Source organism: Miscanthus floridulus, chromosome 19 (genome assembly GCF_019320115.1).
Source record: "Miscanthus floridulus cultivar M001 chromosome 19, ASM1932011v1, whole genome shotgun sequence".
In the NCBI taxonomy this organism is placed as follows: Eukaryota; Viridiplantae; Streptophyta; class Magnoliopsida; order Poales; family Poaceae; genus Miscanthus; species Miscanthus floridulus.
In genome coordinates, this window is record NC_089598.1 from 11,231,387 (window position 1) to 11,258,356 (window position 26,970).

A 26,970-nucleotide genomic window follows, 5' to 3' on the forward strand; every position below is an offset into this window, starting at 1 on the left:
GATTGCATCTGAGAGAGATTGGGAGTGATCTAGTTTATTTGCATTGAGTGTTTGTATCTAGTGGCACTAGAGAATCATTAAAGCTATGAGATTCTTATTACTCTTGGTGGTTGTTGCCACCTAGATGGCTTGGAGCAGCAGGACTTCATCAAGAACTATGTGGAGATTGTATGGGGGCTCTAGAGGAGGATTTGTAAGGGGCTCTTATGCTCATCCCTGCCAACAAAGGTGAAGAGCAACTCTAGTGGATATCGAGGCTTGTGGAGTGTCTATCTTGAGGGGTAGTTGAGCTTGCGAAGGAGCGACGATCCTAAACTTGTTTCAACTGTGATGTAGGTGGCTAGTAAGCCACCAAACCTCGTAAAAAACCTTGTATCAAATTTGTTCTAATGGTTTGTGTTGTCCACACTTGTTCTTTTCTTTTGTGCTTCTCATGCTTGTGTAGTTGATTATCTTTAGCTTGCTTAGTGTAGTTGTTCTTCTTACTAGAGTAGTTATTCCAGTAGCTTGTGCTCCTTACTTGTTGGCTGATAGCTCTAGTAAGTAGCTTAGTTCTTTTAGCCTTTTTTCTCACTAGACTTGTGTATGAGTGTTTGCTTGGCTCACTAGACTAAATGCAAGTATTTTTTTATTATGTCGTACCTTTATTACTCATCACTCATCTTTTGCCTAGTTGTGCTTGTGCTTTGAAGGATTTTGAATCCTTCTAGCCATCAATCGGTCCTTTCGAGAAAGAAGAAAGAGAAAAAAAGAGAGAATGACAATGGACCTATGTTAGATGGTCCATTCCATATTTTGATGATCTATAAGCAAATATAAAACAGAGACGATACCATCCCTTCCAACCATGTATGGAGTAGGAACCATCCATCTGGTTGTTTTCAAAGCACAAGCTTATACAGGTCATCCTCAACTACATGCTCAATTTGCTAGCTTATATGAACTTAAATAAATAGTAAAATAACCTAACATATAAGTGTATTTATTAAATATAGACATATAAATCATAGAGAAATATATTGGCTAAACTATTTGTTAAGAGTTACCTTACATTTCTCTTTTTTATTAAATATAAATATACTCCCTCCATCCTAAATTATAAGTCATTCTAACTTTCTTGTAGAGTCAAAATATTTCAAATTTGACCAAATTTATATAATAAAATAATAATCCTTATGATATAAATAAGTATTATTAGATTATTTATTCATTATATTTTCATACTATGTCTATTTAATGTCATAAATCTTTATAATTTTTTCTATAATTTTGATTAAACTTGAGATGGTTTAACTCTCAGGGCCTGTTCGCTGGATGGAATTTGGTGGAATCTGAAGAAATTTGTGAGATGTGAACAATATTTTCCAGCTAGGAACAGTGAAATCCAGCTGAAAACCAGCCGAAAGCAAAAAGTTAATTTAGAATGGAGGGAGTAATTTTTAGCTGCTGTTTTAACACTGTTGCTAATCGCATACTAGATCCAGTTGACCCAAAATTTTAACACTATTCCAGCCGGCTCGTGTGGTATCCCAGCGACGGCGGACGGCGGACGGCGCCGGCGCTCGCCGCTGGGCGCTGGCCATGGCGTCACGTGAGCATCCTACCTATATACTTCCACTAAATCGGCCCTCCCAAGTCATCTCCTGTTCTCTTGCGCAGTGCTACTCGAGCAGCAGGAGAAGCTGCGGCGGCTCGTCGACGAGTGGCGCTTCCGCTCCCGCGCCGCCCTCTCCGAACTCAGCTCCGGCTCCGGACCACCCTCCCCAGCTCCCTCCGTGCCCTCCGGTCCCGTCAGGCTCTGCGTGGCCCCCGCCGACCCCGCTGGGGCTGGCGCCGCGTCCTTACTTCTGACCCCCGCGGCGGCCGATGACAACGTCGCGGTCGCCAAGTTCGTCGCCGTGCTGTCGCACTCCTGCATCGAGATATCACGCCTTTCTGATGCGGTATCATCGCTGGAACCCGCCCCCATTCTGTATTGTGAATTTGTGATGCGCGGCTACATGGTTTTAGGATGGAACGGAGTCACATTGCTGAAACCCATTCCTTCATTTCTAACTGTAGTTCATGAACTGTAAATTGATCAACTTGTTAGTAAAGTTGATCAAGTTTTGGGTTTTCCTTGGACGCATTTAGCCATTTAGTAAAGTTTATTGAGAAGTATCTGGGAAATTTTAACATGCCAGTTCAATTCACATGTGCTCAATGAAATGATGTACAGCCTTGTTATCCTTGTAGTTTTAGTAGTTGTTATGGTGGATGTCACTACTTTTGTCATTGCTTGTACTGTTGTTTTTGGTACAGTATAACACACTTAACACCTCCAAACACATGCCTAAGCATATAACCTGCTCAGTAGACCGAGGCAAACCTCTTTCTCCTTAACAAAAGATTGTGGGGTTGTGCTTGCTACCTTATCTCTTTTCCTTTTGACTTCTCTAGGCTTCAAAGGGTCTCTACCGGCAACTGCTCCTCTTTGGGCACTGCGCAGGGGGTTCTGGTGAGGCACTTCTGGAGGGGGAGCCACAGAAGATGTTTGCCCACTCAATTCCGTTGTTGCTCGAGCTGTATGAGATTGTCAATGGGCTGATAGTGATTCTTGGGAATCTGCTGCGGCAACTTGTTGTGATCTGCTCAGTGCGTGACAAGAATGTTCGACCATTGAATTCATTCAGAAGTTTTGATTTGAGGACAGTGTTTGCATTGCTTGGTGAGGGGCTTTCAGTGTTCCTATTATTGGATGAAATCTTGAGGCACAACGGCAATGTCAGAAGCCACTTATCATTGTTCTCAAGGTACTAATGTTTGTTTAGTAGTGTAATAGGTTCATTTAGTTTGAATCATCTAAGGTGATATGTGGACTGTTTACTGTGGATGTAATGCTGAATGCACATCTTCAGGGAAAGTTTAAAACTTTGGTAACAGATCTTTGTGGGATTCATCTGTGACCTACTCGAATAGTGAAAGTGGAATACCGCAATCTTTAGTGAATTGTGACTTAATGGCTAAACTCAGAAAAGTGTATTGGAATGTAGAGTAATAAGTAAAACATTTTTTCTACAAAAAATTATACCTTTGGTAGTATAAAATTAATATCAATGACATAGGTCATATCTATATGCGAACTAATCCAAAAATGCTTCAGCTGTGGGTCAATGTTCAGTCATGAAATTATGGAGGTTGCTGAACAAATATGCATGTAATATCACAATGCTAGGCAAAAATCTACGTAACTTTCTTTCCATTGAGAAAAAATTCTATCAGTTGACGCTTTGTCCACCCATGTATCTTAGACGCAAAAATCTACATATCTTTCTTTCCATTGAGAAAAAATTCTATCAGTTGATACTTAGTCCACCCATGTATCTTAGACACCACCTTACCTAGCATTATTAACAGGATAAGCATGCTCAGAAAATTGATCAGTTTTGGTCATTTCTCATAGGATGATGAGTAAAGTGAAATCAGAGGTCGATGTATTTGGTATGTCTGTTGAGGATATAGATTTCCTTGATCAAGTAGTCCACAACTTGCAGAAGATTTTTGACAGTGGCTTCTTCCATGTAAGTGTTGGCAAATTAGTTGACCGTTTTCTTTTTAAAAATCTATCGTAAAGTACTCTGCTGTTTGTCTCACTGCATTTTTTTTTTCTGCAGCGACTGGTGCTAGTAGATTCACCTTTGTGTTCTTCAATAGACCTTGTTAGGTCCAACAAGAAACTTCTAGATGCATTTTATTCTTGCTTCGCTGAGAGCAGTTCTGAAATCATTCTACGTGTTGGTAAGCATCATGTACCTGATCTGTTCCCTTACTGTATCCGCTAAAAAGAACATGTTCTCAATCCTAATTTATTTCAAGAGATTTACTTTTTTATGTTACTGTTTTGTCTGGCATTTGGTGCCTTCAATATTGAAGTTTGCATTTCAGGATCTTCGAAGGAACTCCCATCTGATCGGAAGACTATACTCCATCTTCTAGCTCTTCTTTTATTCTTCATATCGGCAACTGGTATTTGATCAACATCTGGTTGTTGGTATCTATAGATATACATACCTTTATTCTAATCCTACTTTTCCTCTAAACTACTATACATACATCTACTTTTTTTTTTGTCAAAATCTCTGTGCTCTTCAGCAATAAAAATGATCTTAAGTTGGAGAATGGTTCTGTGTTGCTTCTACCATTCTGATTAGCCTATCTACATTATTCTTTTAACATGATATTATTGTATGATGGAGTATGCTTATATTTTCAATGTTTTTTTTTTCTGTTCTATGTTTTCAGATGAAACTCCTGACAAGAAATCCATGAAACTACTAATGGAGATATTGCAGATGGTTCCAGTGGTCTATATTGAAGGTGGAAAGTGCATCATGCTATCTGATTTAATGAGGTGTTATTGCCCTCCAGCACTATCTTTGCTGCCTCCCATTAAGGAAGCCTGCGAAGCTTTTGGAATCATGAAGAGTAACTATTTGGCGCATTTAAATGAAGTACACTCAAGGTGTGCATATTTTCTTGTCTTTACATGTACATCTTAGCAGCACCTTACCAGGATCCTAGAACTTGGACATTCTGTGTTGCCGTTGTTACTTTCTTCAAAATGATTATCTCTATCTGTGGAGTTTTAAGTCGGGTAATTGTAGTTCTGATTTATACTTAGATAAGTACACTTTTGGAGAGCATCAACAGATATGGCCATATGGGAGCACCTGCCAAATTAAGGCTAGAATTTAGAAACAGAAAAAAACTGTACCATGGTTGGAAACAGCTTCATAATTCTTTCTTTTTATTTTGAGGTGTTTACCTTCCCTCTCTTAAGTTTCATGCATTGCTCCATCCTTAACATGTGTTTGTAGATATTTTAATTGAAAGTGTTACGCCCTAAGATTATGAGTCTCTTTGTATTATCTGACTCTGCTTCTATTGCACATGTCTGAGAACTTTACTGGGCTTGTCACTTTGACACTGCTAAGCCTTAGGTTCTATCTAATGTTTAGCACTCCACTTTCCTATAAATATTGTTGGTATGTGCAGGGATATTGAAGCCATAAACGATTCACTGTCTTGTTGGTCTGTTTCATTCCAGTCAGCTGTTCATCCATCGGTAAATAAGTTTTCCAGCTTCTGGAGACTACAATTGCACGCTGAGTCTTGACTTATGTTTGTTGTGCACAACATGCTGAGTTTTGACTCGCGTTGCTTTCAGTCGCAGATGTTGACTGAAGAATGGGTTCGGCATCTCCAGAAGCAAATTTTGCAGGTCATTTTAGCTTTTGTCCTTCTTGCTAGTTGAAATGCCCCCTAATAAAACTGTCCTGATAGTTCGATTTGAATGCTAAACATGTAAAGCATATCTTGAAGCTGAACTACAAAAAACATTGTTATCATTCCATGATCTGAAGATGGCTTCTTGTGATCATTTTGTCGTACTTTTTCTTTCTTATTAATTTTTGTTGGCTGAGACTTGCCGTGCCAAATGAATTTGTTTTGGATCTGCTAATTACCTACCTTGTGCTCCTAAGTAGCCAATTTAGCTGAGCGGGCAAAAACTGTTGCCTACTTTTACAGAGGTGATTGATTTTTCTAAAGCAATTGATACTTCTTTCTGATGATTATAAGTTTCTTTGAAGCTTGTCTTTGAACAGTTTTTTGTCAACACTACAGAATTTGAAGAACTACTGATAGAATGCTATTGGAAGGAATCATAAGATTCGGTCCTCTTGCTTTGCTTATTGCTTTTGCTCTTCAGTGCAGGGAGTACTGCTTGCAGATAGAATACATATGCTTGTTCAGTCTATGCTCGACCTACATACACATCTTAAGGTACCTATACTTACCAACTTCGTTTTATCTCTTTTTTTGCTTCTCTAGTTGTCTGTGTGTTTGTTGGTCTGCATTGGGGTTCTATGACCTATTCATTACTTTGAGTAGTTCTTGGGCCTGTGGTGCCCCTATTTATTCTGAGTTTTATTTGTTAAATGTCTAGTAGCACTGTTTAGATACTTTTCACATTTCCCTCTTTATATCATAAGTAACATCTTTGATACATCATCTTGACTGATATATATATAATACTCAATTCAAGGTTCCACTGAGACGGGAGAAAGCCAAGTCTCTTTGTCAAATGATTGTGGCTCTGAAGGTATCATAAAACTGTTAATTTTTTCGTTGAAATTTTGAAGTACCTGTTTTGTTTAACACTACTCATTCTAATATATTAGTCCATAGGAGACTTGTTCAACACAAGAGGGCCCAGCATAATACGTAGTCTTCCTCACATCATCAATATCATTCAATCAGATATTGAACAACTCATACTACCATTGAAGGTTCATTTTCCAACTTCCTGAACTTTATTCCATTTCCCTTTCTTCATGGATCCTGATGTTATGTTACTTTGTCCTTAAGCAGGATAAACTGCAAACTGAAATTGCCAAGGCTGATCAAGTAAGCAAAACAGGTTTTCTTAGCTTGTTGAGACGTGGTATGTGACACTATTCATGTATTTCTTTTTCCCAAGAAAATGATTCATTTTTGTTACGCTAGGATTCATATAATTGAAACTTAGCATAAGGCACAATTGTTTCTCTTTTGTGCACTTCTGTCTGTTGAAAGATGCTGTTTGCTAGATGTACTAGTGCCTAGTGTGGATCTATAAGTTGTTTTGTATATCAGCATTTAGAAAGAATATTTTGTCAGTATGCACAAATATAATAAACTCTTCCTTGGTTTAATATGTCAATCATATGCAGCTTTATGCCTTCTTAGCTTGGTAATCAATTTTCCTTTTTTTGTGTGAAAATGCCTTTAGGAAACATCAATACACAATGTTTGCAAAACATAGAGGATGCGTCTAAAGTCCAAACGTACAGTTAAAAGACTAATTTTGTCGCACTTTATTTGGTGTTCATACTTCTAACATGGGACATCATTGGTTTAAGCGGTGCAAAGTTGGAGACAAAGCTTCTTGATTCACTGTCATTGGTAACACATCTTTGAACATTTTTTCTATATAAGTTTGTGAAGTATTATGTTTAGATGTTGATTGTTTTCTTCATTTGTTCAAAAGGGGTAAAAGAATATATAGTACATTGAGAAACTAACTGTTCACTGGCACTAACTCAGTTAATTTTGATGGTATTTATTTCTTCGTTTACATTAAATGCATGCCTAGGTAATGGTGTGTTTGATATATTTTGTCATACGCCCAATGAGGGCTGAAGGCCCATCTGGCCTAGGCGCCAGGGGCAGCAGCAGTGCCGCCACCAAGGGGGGCGCCGCCTAGGAAGGAGGCGCTCACAGCAAGGGCGGGTCCCCGCCGCTCCACTATCCATACCCGGAGGATCTCCAAGAGGAATAGGATCAGTTGAGATTAGATAGGGAGGAGTCCATGTCTATAAGGACTTCCCTCATTAGATTACTTAGGATACAAGTCTACCCAGAACTATAAGTAGAGGGGCTATGTAATCATTGCAGTCAAGAAAGAACAGCCTAAGGGCTTCCCTATCCCTCTCCCCTCTCTCTCTCTCTCTCTCTCTCTCTCTCTCTCTGTTGCGTCACCTCCTCCTCTTCTTCCCCTGCGCCGTCCCCTCTTCCTCCCATAAACCCTATCCGCCACCACCATAGCCGCCGCTACCCTCAGCCCTAGCAGCCCCAGCCAAGAAACCTCTTACACTGGTATCTCGGAGACAAGATCGATCCGATGGCCACCACCACCAAGATCGTCGACATGGAGACAATCTGCAACAACGTCCGCAACATCACCGATCGCTTTTTGGAGGAGATGAACAAGTTCCTTGATTAGCAACGCCAGATCCCTCTGTCAAATCCAATTCAATTGGAGAAGATCACACCAACACTCAGTACGTTTGACACCAAAATCAGCCCTAATTTTGCTCCTACAGATGCGTCTAAGGAATCTTCAGATGGAACCTCCTCGGTCACCAAGCACAACACCAACTCCACAAACGAGATCACTGCCAAGGGAACCACGCACGGCAACAGCAGGTTCGTTCCTCAGGGGAACGATGTCTACCACATCGTCGACAACGAGTATGCTCCGATCACCAACTTTGGGGCTACCACCGCCGCCAACAGCAGCAGCCCGCTGCTGCCCGCTGCCGCTGCGCCCTCGCTGTCTGCTGCACCTCACAGCGAAGATGCAGCCAGCCGCGTCGCTGCCGGCCATCTCCACAGCGACCTCGCCACCAAGATTGGGGACAACGACGCTCGCCGCAATGACGAGCATCCACGCCCCAAGAAGACCCCCGACATCCACGATGTCACTGACCAGTGGATGAAGAAGTTTGGTGAGCTCATTGCTCGCCTTGACACTTCAGCACCGATAGCGGTTCCAGAACTGCTTTCGGTAGGGACCCCCTCGGCTTCGACAACGACAACGACACCAGGCGCGCCGCCAACACATCTACCACGCCCCCTCAAACGCCTCACCTCCACGGAGATGATGGAACGTGACCACAAATGCAAGAACCTCTTCGACATCACGGCCGTCAACGATTTTGACACGAAGGACATCGACAACAGCCTACTCATGATGAGCGGTACTACTCAGTCAGCGGTTCGCAGCTCCCCTCGCATGTTTCTTGCAGGGGCGATATTGGGCACCGGCGTCCACATATTGGTTGACACGGGCGCTACACACAACATCATCGACATCAACGTCGCACAAACTATCGGCCTCCTCGAGCAGCGCATCACCACCACCATTCTCGTTGGCGGTGGCCACGAGATCTCGTGTCGAGCAGGAGCCTTCAGCGTGCCACTCCACATTAATGCGGAAAACTTCTAGGTTCCTCCTCGATATCGGCAACGACGTTGATGTCATCCTAGGCACGCCATGGTTGGCAGACCTCGAACGCTTCACATGGTACTTCTCCACCATGGAGCTTCAGTACTACCGCAACGGGCGTTCCATCTCCTTCCCGCCGTACAGCCCCGACGCGCACCGGCGACCGTTCTCGCTCTCCCGGCGCCGCCGCCCATCACCAGGGCACCACAGGAACAACCAACGCTACCTCGACTACAAGCACCATCGTCACCACCCCGCAACATAACGAACCGGGCAAGCCGGTCTCGACGCCCCGACGCCCTCGACAACATCGGCACCATCGCGCCAGTCTTCGACAATCTACGCTGGGCCGTGCTTCAACAGAGAGAGCTACGCCACCTCGCCCTCACCATCACCCAAGGGACGGCAACGCCGGCCTGGTCAATTGACCAAGGCTCGCTCTTCTTCGACGGGCGCCTCTACATCCCCGCTACATCGCCACTCCTTCCGGATCTACTTGCGGCCATATCACTTGGTGGCCCCGATAATATGAGCTACCTGGCTCTAGGCGGCCACTCACCACCAATGGCTCCCCACCACAATGCCACCCCCACAGGCATTCTGTTGGGTCGCCCATGGCTGCAGGACGCAGTCTCCCCCACTACAGCGATCTTCATCGACGGCTTGGGACGACAGATCTTTCATGTTGACAACATCTTCATTGGCCTCCGACCCGACTCCGACCAACAACGGCTATCCCCTGGCGAGCTCGAGAAGGGCTACTTCATGTTCGGCACCATGCTGGACCTGACGACAACGCTAGCTACACGCTCCAACTCCACCATCTGGCGACGGGTGAAAACCTACCTGATTCCTGACATCGCCAATCACCCCAACTTCACGGCGCCACCGAAAGAGATGCAACACCTTGCTGTCGACGCCGCGGTCCGCCGCACCTTGCTGCTAGCAGCCCGCCGAATAACGACGACCGCGGAGACAGCAATCAGGCCATACACCTACTTCTTCTACGGCTACATCAGCAACCTACTCTACCGCCTCGAGTTCGTCGTGGAACGCACCAAGGACAACCTCATCCTTGCAGACCCAATTCGTGGTCGCCTCTTCGTCACCATTGAAGCCATCCCCCCAGGACAAGCGTATCCACCCGACAGCGTCAACACTTGGACACTACTTCAGCGCGAGGATGCGCTGATCGGAGAAGGGGGGGAGTGATGTCATACGCCCAATGAGGGCTGAAGGCCCATCTGGCTTAGGCGCCAGGGGCAGCAGCAGTGCTGCCACCAAGGGGGGCGCCGCCTAGGAAGGAGGCGCGCACAGCAAGGGCGGGTCCCCGCCGCTCCACTATCCATACCCGGAGGATCTCCAATAGGAATAGGATCAGTTGAGATTAGATGGGGAGGAGTCTATGTCTATAAGGACTTCCCTCATTAGATTACTTAGGATACAAGTCTACCCAGGACTATAAGTAGAGGGGCTATGTAATCATTGCAGTCAAGAAAGAACAGCCTAAGGGCTTCCCTATCCCTCTCCCCCCCCCCCTCTCTCTCTCTCTGTTGCGTCACCTCCTCCTCTTCTTCCCCTGCGCCGTCCCCTCTTCCTCCCATAAACCCTAGCCGCCACCACCATAGCCGCCGCTACCCTCATCCCTAGCAGCCCCAGCCAAGCGACCTCTTACATATTTACAACTTGACTATCCTATTTCTTGTTTCCTCTATCTCCTTTCTATTCTTATAATTCGGTTGATTAGTAACGAGGGTAATGCTGCAAATTATTGCTGATGGTTAATTATTTTTTCACTAGAAAAGAAAATGAAAACAGGTTAACTTAAGGTTTACTGTAACTGTGCTGCCTCTGATTGAGATAGGGATCTAGTAGATACTGGAGTTTGTGTTTTATATTTATGCGAGTTGTAATTGTTGTGTCAGTAAAACTGTAGAGCATGCTGGATAGCCGACTATCAGATTAGGATGGTTCTTTTTCAGCTAAGTTTCAGTTGAAGATCTGAGAACCATTTTTTCTTTAAGATACAAATATTATTTAGCTAATTTGTTTATTTCAGTGATTTAGTTCTAGAACTGACTAGTTTTGTATTTCTTGATTGCTCCAGGTATTGGTATCCTTGCAATTGCTTGAAGGAGGTGGAAATTCTTCGAGGCAGCTGACACTTTCTATTACCATGGATATTCTACACAGTCTGGTGTGTTTGCCAATTACTGGATGCATTATTACCATCTTGCTGTAGCTGGCTTGAGCCTCCTCTGGAAATGTTAATTTTAGTGCTCGTGTGGTACTGTGCAGTACAAATGTAGACTAACTAGCATGTTTAGAGATTACATGGATACAATTTGCTAGTGGTTGGTCAATTGGTTTGCTTGTGAACCTGAAGAGAATGCGAACTCATAAAACTGCACCTCAAGACGTTTCTAACGCTAAAGGTAGCATGATGACTGATTGAGTTAACACAGATTAACCAAATTGGGTATGGTTGAGAACTTGAATATGGATATGTTGCTTTTGCGTGCATACTTCCAGATTTAGCTTAATACTTAATTCTGAAGTCTGAGTTAGCAAGTTGATCTCCATCAAATCTTCTAGAAAGTCCGCTTTGTGTACTCATTTACTCATATTATTTCCTCCATGGGGCTATTATTGAATACAAGTGCTACCAACAATAATTGTTTTTATTTTGTTTGTTTTTCTTAATAGATATGTTTTATTTGATGTTTATAATACTAATATTTGTAGCCACAAAGCAGGGTCACTTGGATGTTGAATTGGGTAGAGTGAGGAAGCTTATATTGAAGTTCAGAATTCTTTCAAATTGCCAGTCCCTGATTGATGAAAGAACAAACTGTAGCTTCTTGTACTGGAGAAAGGAGATGCTTTCAATTTGGTTATCCATGGTATATGGAGATGCTTGCCAATTGTCTTGGATACAGTAAGTGTTTTAGATGTCAGTAAAATTTCATGATGCTCTTGTAAGTTATAACCACATCCACATGCCTTTGATATGAACAATGGGATGTGTTGTCATTGGGAATTATTATTATTTTTCATTTTAAGTACTCTGCTCGATTTTGTGCATGAGTTTTATTCTTTGATTGGCTCATCTGTTTGATATTTGTATTTTTTTCTTCAATTTGTTTGTGTGTTACATAGGACTTCTCACTAATTCTTTTCGAGAAGTCTCAATCACAAGTGTTCGTTTTTTCCTTACATTGATTATTTTGAGTTAACAGAAACATCATTGATTCATTTTCTGATGGAACATTGCTCCTTGGGCTTGGGAATGTTGGCCCAGTTGCTCTTCGGAGTTATGAGGAAGACATTGAGAATGCTTTGAGGGAGGTGAGTTTTTTTTACTACATATACTGTTATACTGTTGTGTTGACTAAAGTCAGGAATTCGAAGTAAGACATGGTCACTCTCTTTTCTGTAGGAGGTGGTTGCTCCACTGTGCAGGGACATTGAGACTGATCTCCGACTTCATGTTCATTCTACTCATTTGAAAGGAGCAGTTGATGTGAACCCAACAAAGGTAACAAAGTACATTGTAAGGGTTGAGAATTGTATTATTTCTTTGTTTTTTTAGTGCTGACATAAACTATGTCTGCGTTGATGGTCAGACTGGGGTTCGTAATCTTTCATGGTACTTACGAATGAGGCCCTTGAGGTTACCTGTCAAGTTTATTGATGTTAAATTGCTAGTGGAAAATCATCTAAATTCTGCATTCTATACGTACTCTGTGATGCCTAATTATGATGACAAGGTATCTATCAACTATCATGCCCTTCCCATGTACATTATCTTATCAAATGCTTGCTTATGTGTTGAGTTTACTCTAGATATATGCAGAGATGCATGAACTAGGAGAGCTGAAATATGGTGTTGAACTGGAAGATTTCCGTCTTACTGTGGAAACTCTGGATCAAGGTTTTGATCTCAGAAAAACTATCGAAGATCTTTATGCGTTTTGTGAGAAATACTCCTACAGCATTATCAAACAAGTGGGTACTAATACTTATGTCATGGACGGAGGACACTTTAGTAATCATTCTTCATATGAACTCTTTTCAAGTTGTAAGAATCTGAAGAATAGTCTTTTTTTCCCAATGTTTTAAATCGTGGGCTAAGATATTAGCAGTGGCCTCTTTCAAAACCTAAAATATGTTTGCCTACTCCCTATGATTCCAAATGTAAGACATCTTAGGATTCTAGCTTCTTTAACTTGAACCATCAATATATGTAAAGTTATATGGATTAAGAATTATGGTTGATGTTACTAGATTCATCATGGAAAAATTTGTTCATGGTATATAACTTTCTCTATTTAAATAGTATACTTCTGCAAAATTGTAAGGTAAAGTGTCATATTGGAGACCTTGTCAATTGTCATGTCCTAAATGACTTCATTTGGAATCAGAGGAAGTACTCTGCAGCTGTTTGTTCCAGCAAAATCTCCTTTATGCTTGTGTTAAGACTTAAGACTCTTAAAGTAACTTGTCTTTCTTTTGTCCCGCTTTTGTCTGTATGTATTTATGCAGATGTTTATTGAGAATGATCTGGATGGCCAAGGCCGAAAAAATTTAAGAGTTTTCTGTGTTGAACACATTGCATCATCAACAGCGATGTGCAGTTTGCAGCAAATTTCTGCAGCTTTGGACTCCATTTTGATGTTTTTAGACAGGATGGTTTCAGATCTGGATGTGTTGCTTCAAAGCAACGCCGACCTCCATATGTTAAAGGATTTAAAACAGTTAGAGGTAATTTTTGCTCTTGATATGTTCTGTATTATTTATATTGTGCTACTTGCGATGCGTAGGGTGATCTCTGACCCTATTTGGATATTTACCATAGGCCGCGTCATGAACAGAAGATGAGCTAGTTATTTCATATTCAATTTAAATTATTTATTTAATTATTATTTTTTACTTGATATACCAGAACACTAGGGTATCCAGTGCACACCCTGCTATCCAAGGGGAGCTGAAAGTTACCATAGGGAAGCATGGAATTGGAGACCATACTCTGGGTTTCCTTGAACAAGTACAAGCTGTGGTGTATAGAATAGGAAATGCAGTAGGCCTGATGAGAATGCTTGCTGCTGGTTGTACCCGCTATTCCAACAGCATCTCAAGGTGTGTTCTCTTAAACTTTCTTGGTTGAGCTTGTGGACACATATTTTGTTCACAGCTGGTCCTTTCTCATGCTTGTAGATATGCAAGAATGTCCAACTATGACTTGAGCTACTCGACAAGTTGCAAGATAGTGGGTTGGGATTATGACATTGCTGAAACTGGGAAGATACTGGATATGGAGGCAAGAAACGAGGAAGCACTGGATAAGAGGATTCAAACCTTCCTAAGGTTGGTTACCTACATTAGACAGGTACTCTTCCACTTACCATTTACTGTTTTCTTTTAGTTTTATATTTCCCTCTCCAAGCTATGTGAAATTCTAAATTATGTCAACTGCCGAATGTCAGTTTTTACTTTCTATACACTGTCTGTTGTGTTTTCGAACATCATACGATGGTAACTTTCCTTTTGTGTAGTACTATAGGTGGAAGGTTCAATATTTTCATATGGTGCACCTGTCTTATTTACATACTACTATCCTAGAAGTAGTTTTTGCATTGTTTCACAATGATAAGTCAATCTAATTATCATCTTGTAATTCAGGAGTCAGGACAAGTACCTCTGAATATTGTGTTGCTCAGAAGTATTTTTTTTACTGGTAAAATATGGTTACTAGTTCAATATCACGCACCCTCATTTTTCCAGGCAAAAAGTAATTGTACTTTTATGCACACTCTGATGCATGTTGATCAGGGGAAAAAAATTATATCATAAATAAAGCTTTTTCTCGAATACGCAGGAGAGCTGCGTATCATTGTATTAAAGAGAGAAAATGGATCGGCCCCTTACAAACACCACCACCTCACTCCGGGCCGAGCTGTGAGGGGTTGTTTACATTACATCGGACGAACTAATAGACAACTGAGATAGAGGTGAGACCTGACCACAAACAAACCTCTTAACTGACCTAAACAAGGTAGGCTAACTAAGCCCACCACCGTGACCCAGTCCCAGCGTGCGCAGGCCACGCGCTCCCGCCAGGCACCAAAAATGGTGCTCATCTCTGAACTCGTCAAGCAGCTTGGTGATGCAGGGGTGAGACCCTTCAAAAACACAGGCGTTTCGGTGCTTCCAAAGTGTCCAGGAGCCTAGAATGACAATTGAGTTCAACCCTCTCTTCTTCTCTTTTGGAATTCACTTGATTGCTTTCCGCCACCAAGTTGCCAATGACCTTTCTCTTCTTGTGGGAGTTCGGTCACGCAGTCCCAAAGGCGTGAGGATCCGTGACCAGAATTCCCGAGCAAGAACACACGTAGTAAGCAAACAGGGCTCACATGATAAGCCACAATAAAATTGTTTTTTAACTGAACAAGTTGATGATGTTCCATCAACTTTGCATAACACCTATGCAATCATCGAATATTTTCCAATCTAGTTTGAGCTTGGGTAATACTGGTTTGCTACATTGGCTAGGTTTGTTTTTTTGTTCAGCCAGTCACGTATAAGGCATGGGCTGGGATTTATATCTTGTAAAGTTCCGCCAAACATTCACACAAATGGTATGCTAAGAAGCCTTGTGTTTCCTCTTTGACCGTTCTGACTCAACTTTTCTTGGATGATCTGTAGAAGATTCTGAGCAATGAGCTTAAAGCAATGGATGACTTTTTCCAAATTGTTCCATTGCTCATTGCCAACATGGTGGACAATAGGGTGCTTCTCAAGGATAAACTATTGAGACGAGGGCATGAAGCCAAGAACACCATTCATACCTATGATAGTTTCCTATTAGGGGTTGCTTTTATCCTCAAGGTAACTTTGCTCGAGTGCTATGCTTGTTTCATTCTGCTTTTCCTTTACCAGGGCTATTTATGAATGTATTCAGGTGTCGACAGTCTTACCTTTATGTTCTCTGAGTTCTGACTCGAGGCCTTGTGTTCTGATGCTTTGTGTTAGGTATTGGAACAAGAAAACCATTTTGATGAACTCAATTGGTTTGCTTCCACAAAAACAAAATTTGAGGGAGAGTCAGAAAACAAGGCCAACAAAATAGATGCAAGCACAAATAGGTCTGCATTCATCAATCTGAAACTTTGGCGTGCAACTCCATCAGTTGGAACAGAACATCATAAGGTACTAGTACTTTAACTTTGCTTGTGCCCGTTACCAATGCTGCCACATCCCTGTACCATAGGTTTTCCCCTTCTGTCCAAGAACTAACATCCCTAGTTTCCATAACAGGGTGTTGACAAGGGAACGCAATACCAGCAGGAGATTGAGCTTATCGAGTGTACCCTCAGGTTGGCAAGAACAGTATTGAGATGACACGATGAGACTCTAAGATACCTATGTTGCACGCTGATGTATTTTTTCATACCCTTTGGAGTATCGTATGCATGTACACTAACAAGAACCAAAAGAAGAATAAGGCCAAACTTCAGGTATTGAAGCCTTGATGGCAGCTTCAGAACTTATTACAAGCAGAAACATGGGGCTGGTTGTGGACACTACCATATATTGGTTGTACTTCAAATATAGGCATTTTTTTATATAGATAGAAAGCGAAAGAACAGGTGTAATGTCGAATTTCATTATACTGTTGTACTTTCACGACAGCTGAAGTGGTAGAATTCAGGAAAACAATCTCATATCTGTGTTGTGAATCTGTCGAAATTGCATCATCGACTGGCTATTGTCAGGAACACTGTCATGTACTCGTGTGTCAGTCTCTAGTGAGTTGGACACTGTCAGAAAAAATTGCATCATCATGTCTCAATTGTCAGGAACACTGTCATGAACACAACGCAGAGATGGGTCGTTCATTTGTATTGTATGCATTTGGAACATGTAAATTCAGAATCCATGAGCCTGAATTGGAACAAAGTCTCATTTGGATGATTCGAATTTTGACTGATTTCTCAGAAACTGAATGGTTCGGTTCTCTTTGAATTCTTGTAGAATTCCTGCTTGTAAAACGTGATCTAGATAAATGATTTCATGGGAAAGACGAAAACTCGAAAAGGAACATGATAGCTCCGTGACACCCAACTGAAAATCAGTAAATTTTACCAATAAAAGCCTGTTTGAGCTCTCAAAAAACAGATTTGGAGCCTAGATCCACCGTGGAGCTGGGATTATAGATGAAAACGGACGGAAACGAACGGAAAATAGATCTACCGTTTTCGTTTTCATTTTTTTTTACGGAAACGGGAGTGGGAGCCTGACAGCCGGGAACGAAAACGGTAGCAGGATAAACGGTAATACGAAAACAGGTAAATACGATCAGAAAATAGACGAAAACGAACGGTAAGCAGAAACTTAAGCCGGGATTACACGCCCAGTGACGAAGCCAGAAAAAAATTTAGGAGGAGCTGAACAAAAGAATAGAGACTTTTTTATCTTCTCTTAACCTTAGCCCCTCCTACCTAATACATATATGCATAAAATTTTAAGGGAGCGCTTAGGGGGGCTCCACGTGCCCAGGATCGGTAGGGGGGGGGGGGGGGCGCTAGAGCCCCCTAGCCCCACCACTGCCTCCGTCGCTGTACACGCCGCATATGATAGCTCAAATATAGAAACCAAGGTGCATTAGTAAATAGATAATACACCTAGCAGACCACATGTAAATATTATTACATTGTTTCTCTGCTGTCATAAGTACTCCAAGCAGCAAGCTGATCACTGAATCACGGCAAACCAGTTCTTCTGATTGATTGATGTTTCTGCTATGGTCAAATAACGAATACTGTCAGACAGTACTTAGTAGCAAAATTGTTCAGTTCGTATCTATACCGAACCAGTTACTCGAATGCTTGAAAGTTCAGAACTTCAGATTAATAATAATCAATATGAAAACACATAATCAAATGCGGAACATTCTCCAACCAATAACTTTCTAACAGCAATTTGTACAAATTAGCAGTTAGACACTGCATGGCTGGCTGCAGTGCAAACTACGCTAGGCCTACGATGGTTCCGGTGTGCGCGAGCACATCGTCGTTCATGAAGAAGTGATTCAGCATTGCCAGGAGCACGTCGGTGGTGAGCAGGCTGTCGGAGCCGGCGCAGTGCGCGCGGCCGGCGGTGCGCTCCACGCCGAGTGTGGTGACCACCTGCTCCAGCCACCACGATCTCCTTATCCTCCAGCCCACGACATTAGCCGGTCCCAGGATGCGGCTGCCAGCGTTTGGCACCGGAGGATTGGAGGAAGAGAAAGAGGACGGCGGGCGGGGGAGGCCGCGTCGCCGTTAGGGATGAGGGTGCGGATGCGGTATTGTGTCTTGGACCAAGTTGGGCCAGCTCTATGGATGGACTATCCCGGACTTAATAAAAACGGGATGCAAAACGGGATATCCCGGTCGAAAACGAGATACCGCAAATACGGACGGACAAACGCTCTACCGTTTTTTATCCCAGTCCCGTTTCACTCCGTCCCGTTTTTGGTCCCATTTCCGTTTATCCCGGAAAAAAACGAAAGCGAATAGAAAAAAAACGGTATACGGTTGCGGATAGAACGGGATTCATCCCGTCCGTTTTCATCCTTAGCTGGGATCCTACCCATGCTGAAAAAACCGTTGGTTTTTTTAAACTAAAAAACCGTTCACGGCGGATCTATGGGCTGGCCCAACAACAAGCCCATTGCAGCCCATCAGTGGGAGTCCTTTGTCTCACTAACGTGCTGGACCCACACGTCAGGACATCCTTCTTCCTGCTCAAGCGCGAGGCTGGCCGGGGCCCGAGCAGGCGCGAGCAGGGCCAGGGGCTGGCCGGGGCTGGGGCCAGGGCGGGGGCGCGGCTGTCCGGGGCTGGGGCGGGGGCGCGGCTCGTTGGCGCGAGCGAGCAACGGGGCCGGGGCGCGGCTGGACGGCGCACGGGGAAGCGGTGAACTCGCATCCACGGACACCCAGCGCCGCACGAATCTTGGCGCGGGCCACGCCTGCATCTTCTCCCTCGTTATCCACTGGGTCACTCGCTCGTCGCTCCCACCAGCTGTCTGTCCGTCCCCCGACCACTCCGCCGCCCGCTCCAATGGCGGCGCCGGCCAACTCCTCATGCTTCCACCCCCGCGCGACCGCCAGCCCGCCGTCTTCTCTCAGGTCGGTCACTTCCTCCCTGCTTCTCCGACCCCTTCACACCCTAAACCCTACTACCCCCTCTGAGGCTCCCGACTTCTCTGTGTTTCCACTCTTGCAGCGTCGGCACCAAGTTCTTCGTCGGGCTCCGGGCGCTGACCAAGCTCGGTGAGATTCAATCGAAACTTGTTTAAATTTTTGGTGGATTCGTCTTCTGCGTTTGATTTTGGTTTTCGGGTTGAGGATGGTGAGCAGGGTCGTCGGAATCGTCGTGCCCGAATGTCAGCACTGGGTTCTACACTGCCGTCAACCGGAGGATCTCTCTGGGGTGAGTGTGCGTAGATCCCTAATTGCTATCTGTGCTTGTGTAGACCTTTTGTTGTTGCCAGGTGTATGTCTGCGCTGTTGGTATTTGGATGTTATACCATCTTAATCTTAGGCTCATGGGATTTGACACTTACATGGATGCTGGCTGAGCTGTGATGAGCTCGCTCACTGCATTATATCGGTGGTGGTGGTATTGTTGACGATGGATATTGAAACAGATGAGTTTTGTTTCCAAACTAAGATGACATCATGAACCCTTCTATCAGATTGTCAGTTAACAATTGGAGAAATTACTTGTTATGCCTCTTCTAACAGTAGTGGATATTTTAGATAGCAATATAGCATTTGAGTAGCCAAAAAAACACAGAATGATTCTGATGTGGTTTGTTGGGCACATTTCTCATCTCAGTATTCTGCAAATATACCCTTGATAGGTTGTCAAACAAGAAGGCGACCAGAGCCCGCATTTCAATGATGCCTATTGGTACTCCACAGGTGCCTTACAGAACACCTGGTGAAGGAACCTGGCGATGGCTTGACATATGGAATGCTCTGGTAAACCCAATAACACTGACTATATGCTTCCTTGGGTTGATGTAACTATGTTTTTTTTGCTGTGCATGGATAAGTAATTTGAATTGTCAATGTGCAGTACCGTGAGCGGATTATCTTCATTGGGGACAATATAGATGAAGAATTCAGCAACCAAGTGTTGGCAAGCATGCTGTATCTTGACAGCATTGATAATTCCAAAAATATAATGTTATACATTAATGGACCAGGTGGAGATGTAAGGACCTCAGAATACTATTATTGTACTTGTGTTGGTCTCTTTTTATTTCACTGTTACACCTTTCATTTCTTTTTTTTTAAGTGAGCCCATGATTCTCTGACCTTCTACCTACTACACTATCAATCATCAAGGCATAAATTGTGAATAGTTGATTTTGCATATTACAGATATCTTGTTTTGATGCTTTTAAAATATTCATATAAATAATAAAAAGAAGTCCATGAAAATCAGATTGCCCTAAGATACTCATGTTACATTCGAATCCAAACTTACCCTGGTGTTGTAGCTTACTCCGTGTATGGCACAATATGATACCATGCTAAGTCTAAAAAGTCCAATTGGTACGCACTGCTTGGGCTTTGCTTTCAACCTGGCAGGATTTATTCTTGCAGCTGGTGAAAAGGTATTACTACTTAGTATTGTCTTTCTATTGACCATATGTGGCTCTAATATGCTCAAGTATAATGCCTATTTCTGTTGTTCTGTATGTATTGTTATTAAGGGTTCACGTACTGGTATGCCTCTATGCCGGATTTCACTTTAGTCACCTGCTGGAGCAGCTCGAGGGCAGGTTTGTAAACTTAACTATTTAATATGGGAAATGCCTACATTTTACAGTCTTGATTTATTGGACCTTTATCTGCAGGCTGATGATATAGAAAATGAAGCAAACGAGCTTATTCGTATCAAGAACTATCTCTATGGCAAACTCGCAGAGCACACAGGTCATTCTGTCGAGAAGGTAAGAAAGTCTGATTACATGATCTTCTTTCTCATCCCATTGGTGGTAAATGATGGTTTGGTTTGCTCTAGCCTGTGGTATCTCATGATGAAGTCCCATAGAGGATCATGTATTATAATTTTTCCACTTGTCTTTCGTAACTTCAGTTCAAGCATCCCTTTCTTCTCAAACATTTACTTCTTTGCAGATCCATGAGGACCTCTCTAGGGTGAAGCGTTTCGACGCTGAAGGGGCTTTTGAATATGGGATTATTGATCGTATTATCAGGCCTTCTAGGATCAAGAAATAGGGCTCCACTGCCCAAAGGAGGGATATGCGAAACCTAGGACTTGGCTAATAGATGCTATCCTATTGTATCAGATTTTTGTGTGCTGGACTGGGCGGCTACTCCAAACTTCAACTTGCGGTTTCAGAGACTATGACTTAATAATAGATAACGAGAGATAAGCAGGAAGGCTGGCTGAAGTAGGATGTAGCAGCTCTTCCTTCCATTGCATCATATGTATCGAGAAATGCAGCACATGGTACTTTGGTGCGAGAATGTCCTTGTTGGAGAGCAATGTAACTGTCCAAAGCTTTATGCATAGGTATTTTGTTGGTGTGCAGTGTTTAGTATGCTTTTGCTAACTGTCAGTATTATATTGCTGGGTTTGTTGATGAAAGCAGCAAAGAAAAAGACCAGAGGGGACTAGCCTCTAGGCGTCTCGTGCGCTACTTTTGTACCATCAATCAGGTGCCCATGTTTTGGATGGGGACTACAGTTACATGCAGGAGTACCACTACTACTCTTTTCCAGGTTATATGTGAGTTTTCTATAATGATATATCAGGTGCCCATGTTTGGTGTATCTTCATATCAATGTGATAGCAGGCTGTTGGGGAGAAGAGGTAGCTTTCAATGGAGCAGCAGCCACTGGTGGTGACCAGCCACCTTACATACTGTGCATAAACGTGCCAAATGTTTCTTCATCAAAGAAGAAACCGATGCTCCGGAAAGGATGCCCATTGGGAGGCGAAAGGAATGCTACCAGCCCAGCAGGAAGTCAAGATGCACCAGCACATTGCACTCACCGCTCAGCCTGCTTTGACATGGTTTCAATTTGCAAAGATGCTGCATATGCTAGTGCTACTGCTGACGAAACAGAAGAAAATGTGCAACAACTCCAGATGTGACAGTCCAACGGACATGACCAGGTCTCCTGGCCGTTGCTACTCACCAAATTGGTATAATGGCAGCCCACCGCCTCCCTGTGTGTCCAGACTCCAGACATGAACTCATTCCGGTGTATTATAACTGCAGGAATTTTACAATTTTACTCGAGCTTCGACTTGATGACTGGACGGAAATTGAGTAACTAGACAAATGCCTTCTTTTTTTGTCTTTAGAAGAACACAACACATATATCTCAAATTAAAGTAACTCATTTTTTAAGTTAAGTTATTTCAAAATTGACTAAAATTTATACAAGAAAGTACTAATGTTTGTGATATCAAATAAGTATTATTAGAATTATCATGAAGTATATTTTTGTATTATGCCTATTTTTTTGCCATAATGTTGGCATTCTTTTCTATAATGAATTTGGTCAAAGTGAAATTGGTGGGACAAACCCAGAACAACAGTTATTTTGGGATGAAGTGAGTATGCCATATATGTATTACCGGAGACCCCTAATTTGGTGAAAATGAAATTAGAAAGACAATATAAAGAAAACCCCTAAATTTGCATCTAAACGGCCCATATATGTCATTATGAAAAGACAACATAAAGTAACCCCTAAATTTATTTCTAATTACACATCCGTTCTAAATTGTAAGTTCTTCTGGCTTTCTAGATACATAACTTTTACTATGTATCTAGACATATTAGATATCTAGGTGTGTAATAAAAGCTATGTATCTATAAAAATCAAAACGACTTATAATTTGGAATGGATGGAGTAACTAATAATAAAGTGTAGGATGTAGAGTCTATTTTTCAATAAAACACAAAAATAGATTTTTGAATAAAAAGGTAGTATAACCAATAGAGTTAAAACACAGTAACTAATGTAATCAACACTTCTAATGGGCTACAAACCTACAACAAGAGCTAATCTATCTCACAACTGGATAAAGTCAATCGCAACTGGATAAAGATTATAGAGTATCTATATGTGCATTGTTAGAGATGCTCACACTTGGTCTCCAAGTCGGACCGGTGTTATCAGATTATCAGCCCCTATAGGGATGGCGATGGAGACAGACATATATACGACAACCACCCCGAGCCCAAGGGAGAGCTCAGCACCATGCATGGGCACCTTATTTTTCCCTTTGTTGACCCATGGGTTGTGTTAGAAAATGGATACAAAGAGCGTGAAGATAAGCAAATTTTTTATTGGTTGTACTAAATTATCCACAAACGTTTAATGTGTTTGTCTTCGGTTCTCGTTTCTGAGTCAAGGATTTTGGCATGGGGGCTTCAGCTTTCCTTAGAATCTAAACCGGGACCGGAGTGACTGGTGACCGCCCAGCTTCATTGCTTCAGCTCCTGCAAGGAGAAGAAACTGGGGTTCAATGCAAAAAAAAAAAAAAAACAATAGGGGAGTGGTGGTTTGCATCGGACCCAAAAACCCGGCTGAATAGCAGAGGCCGTGCATTGTCCGCATCTGGCTGTGCAGCCGACCGGAGGAGCGGATAAGCGCACAGTTTGTCAGCAGATAATGACACCCACGTAGGGCCTTTTGGCTACACCAACTTCAAGAAAGCAACACCAGGCCGGGAGCTGCTGCCTTTTTAGCTAATAAAACAATTGTAATGAGTCATGACTAAAAATACGATTTATAAGAGAAGCGAAAGTTGGTGTAGTTGCGCTACGTGAAAAGAAGCGGGCCATTCGGAGTGCGGGCCCTACCGGGCGGTCAACATCAACATTCATCAGAGTGGTTGAGAGAAGGAGAGACCTGCATGCACGCATGTATGCACGCAGTGATGGACACTGTCTCATTCACATGAATGAAGAGGGGAGGAGATGGATGGATGAGAGAGAAAGGAACATTACTCCATATCATATGCAGACAGACACAAGCAAGAAAGAATCAGCCTTGAGCCACTCCTGCCTGCACTTGCACTCCCTGCTTGCACTTATTGCAGACAGTCTCCCTCTCCCTCTCTCTCTAGAAAGAGACCAGACCAGAGAGAGAGATGCATGACACTATGGCAGTAACCTAATTCACCTTGCCCTTGCAGTGCAAAGAGATGCCTCTCTCAATCCTAGGATGTACTACTTGCCTGATCTCTCACTCCCCTAGCCCCTCAGCTAGGCTAGGCTATCCCCTCTCTGCTACTGTGGCTGCAGGCACACTTCCAGCTTTGGATTTCTTTTTACATCCTTGTCCTGGTGTGGTGTGCTAGGAGCTTCGTCCATCCTCAGTCAGAGATCGAGCAACAAGAAGAGAACAATCCTGCTCCCAAATATTCTTAACGCTCCCTAGCTAACTTACCGAGGGGTCAAGGGCTTGTTTAGATACAGGCCCTAAAGTTTCAGGGTGTCACATTGGATATTACATGAGGTGTCGCATTGGATGTTCGGATACTAATAAAAAATAAATTATTGAATTTGTCAGTAAACCACGAGATGAAGTTATTAAGTATAACTAATCCGTCATTAGCACATGTGTTACTATAGCACTTTATTGTCAAATTATGGACTAATTAGGCTTAAAAGATTCGTCTCGCAAATTAGTCGTAAACTGTGCAACTAGTTATTTTTTAGTCTATATTTAATACTACATGCATGTGTCAAATATTTGATGTGACATGACGTAAAGTTTTAGGTATGAACTAAACAAGGGCTAAGGGTAAGCGGGTGTTTGGTTCTTTAGTCGCTCCTAAAATTTATATCACATCAAATGTTTAGATACTAATAAAGAGTATTAAATATAGATTAATTACAAAACCAATTACATAGATGGAGGCTAATTTGCGAGACGATTTTTTAAGCCTAATTAATCTATCATTAGCATATGTTTACTGTAGCACCACGTTGTCAAATCATGGACTAATTAGGCTTAAAAGATTCGTCTCGCAAAAAGTTGTGCAATTAGTTTTGTAATTAGTCTATATTTAATACTCTATGCATGTGTCTAAATATTCGATGTGACAGAAATCTTAGGAGGCACTGCAGGAACCAAACAGGGCTTATCCAATCCAATCCAATCCCCTGCAGCTGTCAATTCAGACGACAGCAAGCCAGTTCCCTGTAGAGTGAGAAGATGCCACAGAACTACACAGTGTGGGTTAGTTTACAAATACTCTGCATGGGCACAAAAAGGAACTACCACTAGTAATTTTATTACAGACAAAACCATGCACGAGAGACTTGCAGACAAGTGACAAGTAGTACGTGAGATAGATAGAGGCTTTATTCTTGTTCATCATCAGTAACATGTGAGATAGCTTGGAAACTGAACTGTCTTCTCGATGTATCGAATACCTGAAAAACTCACATGTACGTATACCAAACAAAAGTTGGAGTACGTACACGCGTAGACCGAGACGTACTGGAGAGAGAGAGAGAGAGATTGTACAGTGTGTGAATAAACGTCACAGGATATACACGTACACACGTCCTTTGCTGACGAGGGCGCCGCGTACGTTCCAACCCACTCCCCTCGTTTTCAGCAACTGCACGTACGTACACGCATGCATCGGAACATGTATGACGTATGTGTACACGATGACAATGACACCGATGTACTAGTAGTACCAGACTACCACTACTGGTACACGAGCTACACGTACTGACAGCAACATTCTTTTTAGGTTTTTTTTTTCCCAGAGATGCATGCATGGATCGGACCAGGACAGTCGATCTCTGACACTTCATCACCTGTCAGGGGCGCTGGGCGGGGCATGCAGTAGTAGTCATCGTGTGCCTGCTGCTGCCACCCGGCCGGCCCCACCGCATTGTTGACCGCTGATCGACGACCAGCACGTACGTACGTGTCGCTATCGCCATCGATCTCTGTCAGTATCTGAAATACGGAGCTTGGAATACTGGGCTACCACCAAGAGCAAGAGTACGCGTACGTACGCTGAAAGAGACTGTAACAGTCTTGTCGGACATGTGCGTGCACGGTGTGGACGACGACCGACGACGTGTGATGAAGCAACCGGGCGGGTACGGTGTCTCGGCTGGGTGTCGCCGTCGCCGTCGCCGTCGCCACTCGCGGCCGGCCATGGCCATGGCGTGGCGCGCGGTCATCGATCAGGCGCGGTGACAGGCACCCGTACGCCCTCAGCTGCACACTGAGCAGTTGAGCACTCGCATGAAGAGACGAGACGGCGCGCGACAGAGAATCAGAGATCCATTTCGCTCGGACCGAATCTCCATGGGGCCTCACACAGCTCTGACCGTGATCGAATCGATCGCCTGGTTTTGGTTTGGAATTTGGTTACGCTGATACTTATGTTGAAAAGTCGTGATATACTATTCCATAGCTGAAAAGTAGTTCTAAATAAACTCAAGCGAACAGGGAATAAGTAGTCGCTGTTCAGCTGCTCATAGATACATGGAATAAGACTGCAAGAGGGATCGATCTGATTTATATATTTTTATATATGTTACTCTCTCAGTTCTAAATTATAAGACGTTTCGATATTTCTAAATATAAAGTTTTAATTATATACTTAAATATACACTATATCTACATATATAATAAAATATAATATATCTAAAAAAGTGAAAACATGTTATAATTTAGGCCATATTTGGTAGGGCTCCTCTCTTGCTCCAGCGGAAGAGCCCTACCAAACAGTTTAGTAGGACTCGTTCGGAATCATTTTTTTAGTGAAAAAAAACCAAGCTAAGGCCTTAGAACGGAGAGAGAGTATATGTTTATCTCCTTTCTTCGTTTTCCTCTAATTAAGACATTCTTTGGACACATATGTCTATTATTATAAAATTCTTATATACATATATACTTTCTGTAAAATTCTTGCATTCCAAAAGAGTTTGTATTCCGCATCATCAGCATAATTTGTGGGATGAAACAGCAGGATTCCTCAGTGATCTGATTTGTTTCTAAAGAAGAAAAAGGACCAATCATTTTGCTAGTGAAATCAACAAAGTCATCGCCACGTGTAATCATGTGATTGGGCGAACATGC

The 26,970-nt window shown here is 42.8% G+C and overlaps 1 protein-coding gene and 1 pseudogene across 2 annotated transcripts; both read left to right on the top strand.

Moving 5' to 3' along the window:
* The first annotated feature begins 1,456 nt into the window (after positions 1–1,456).
* LOC136529272 (uncharacterized) lies at positions 1,457–16,781 on the top strand. 2 transcript variants are annotated; one of them, XM_066522357.1, is made up of 26 exons: positions 1,457–1,591; positions 1,660–1,943; positions 2,440–2,792; positions 3,443–3,560; positions 3,654–3,777; positions 3,925–4,005; positions 4,282–4,501; positions 5,035–5,104; positions 5,207–5,260; positions 5,755–5,823; positions 6,086–6,142; positions 6,222–6,329; positions 6,412–6,484; positions 6,950–6,984; positions 10,917–11,006; positions 11,566–11,747; positions 12,049–12,157; positions 12,249–12,347; positions 12,436–12,579; positions 12,656–12,817; positions 13,355–13,573; positions 13,755–13,948; positions 14,027–14,198; positions 15,518–15,697; positions 15,842–16,018; positions 16,127–16,781. In XM_066522357.1, exons 1-26 carry the CDS (start codon positions 1,582–1,584, stop codon positions 16,208–16,210), a joined length of 3,468 nt encoding a protein of 1,155 aa, XP_066378454.1. In that variant the 5' UTR covers positions 1,457–1,581; the 3' UTR covers positions 16,211–16,781. The 2 variants fall into 2 exon arrangements, with proteins under 2 accessions (XP_066378454.1, XP_066378453.1); XM_066522356.1 differs by having other exon boundaries at positions 15,515–15,697; positions 16,127–16,780.
* A 1,939-nt stretch (positions 16,782–18,720) lies between these two features.
* On the top strand, positions 18,721–21,622 carry LOC136529273 (ATP-dependent Clp protease proteolytic subunit-related protein 2, chloroplastic-like; annotated as a pseudogene).
* The last annotated feature ends 5,348 nt before the right edge of the window (positions 21,623–26,970 follow it).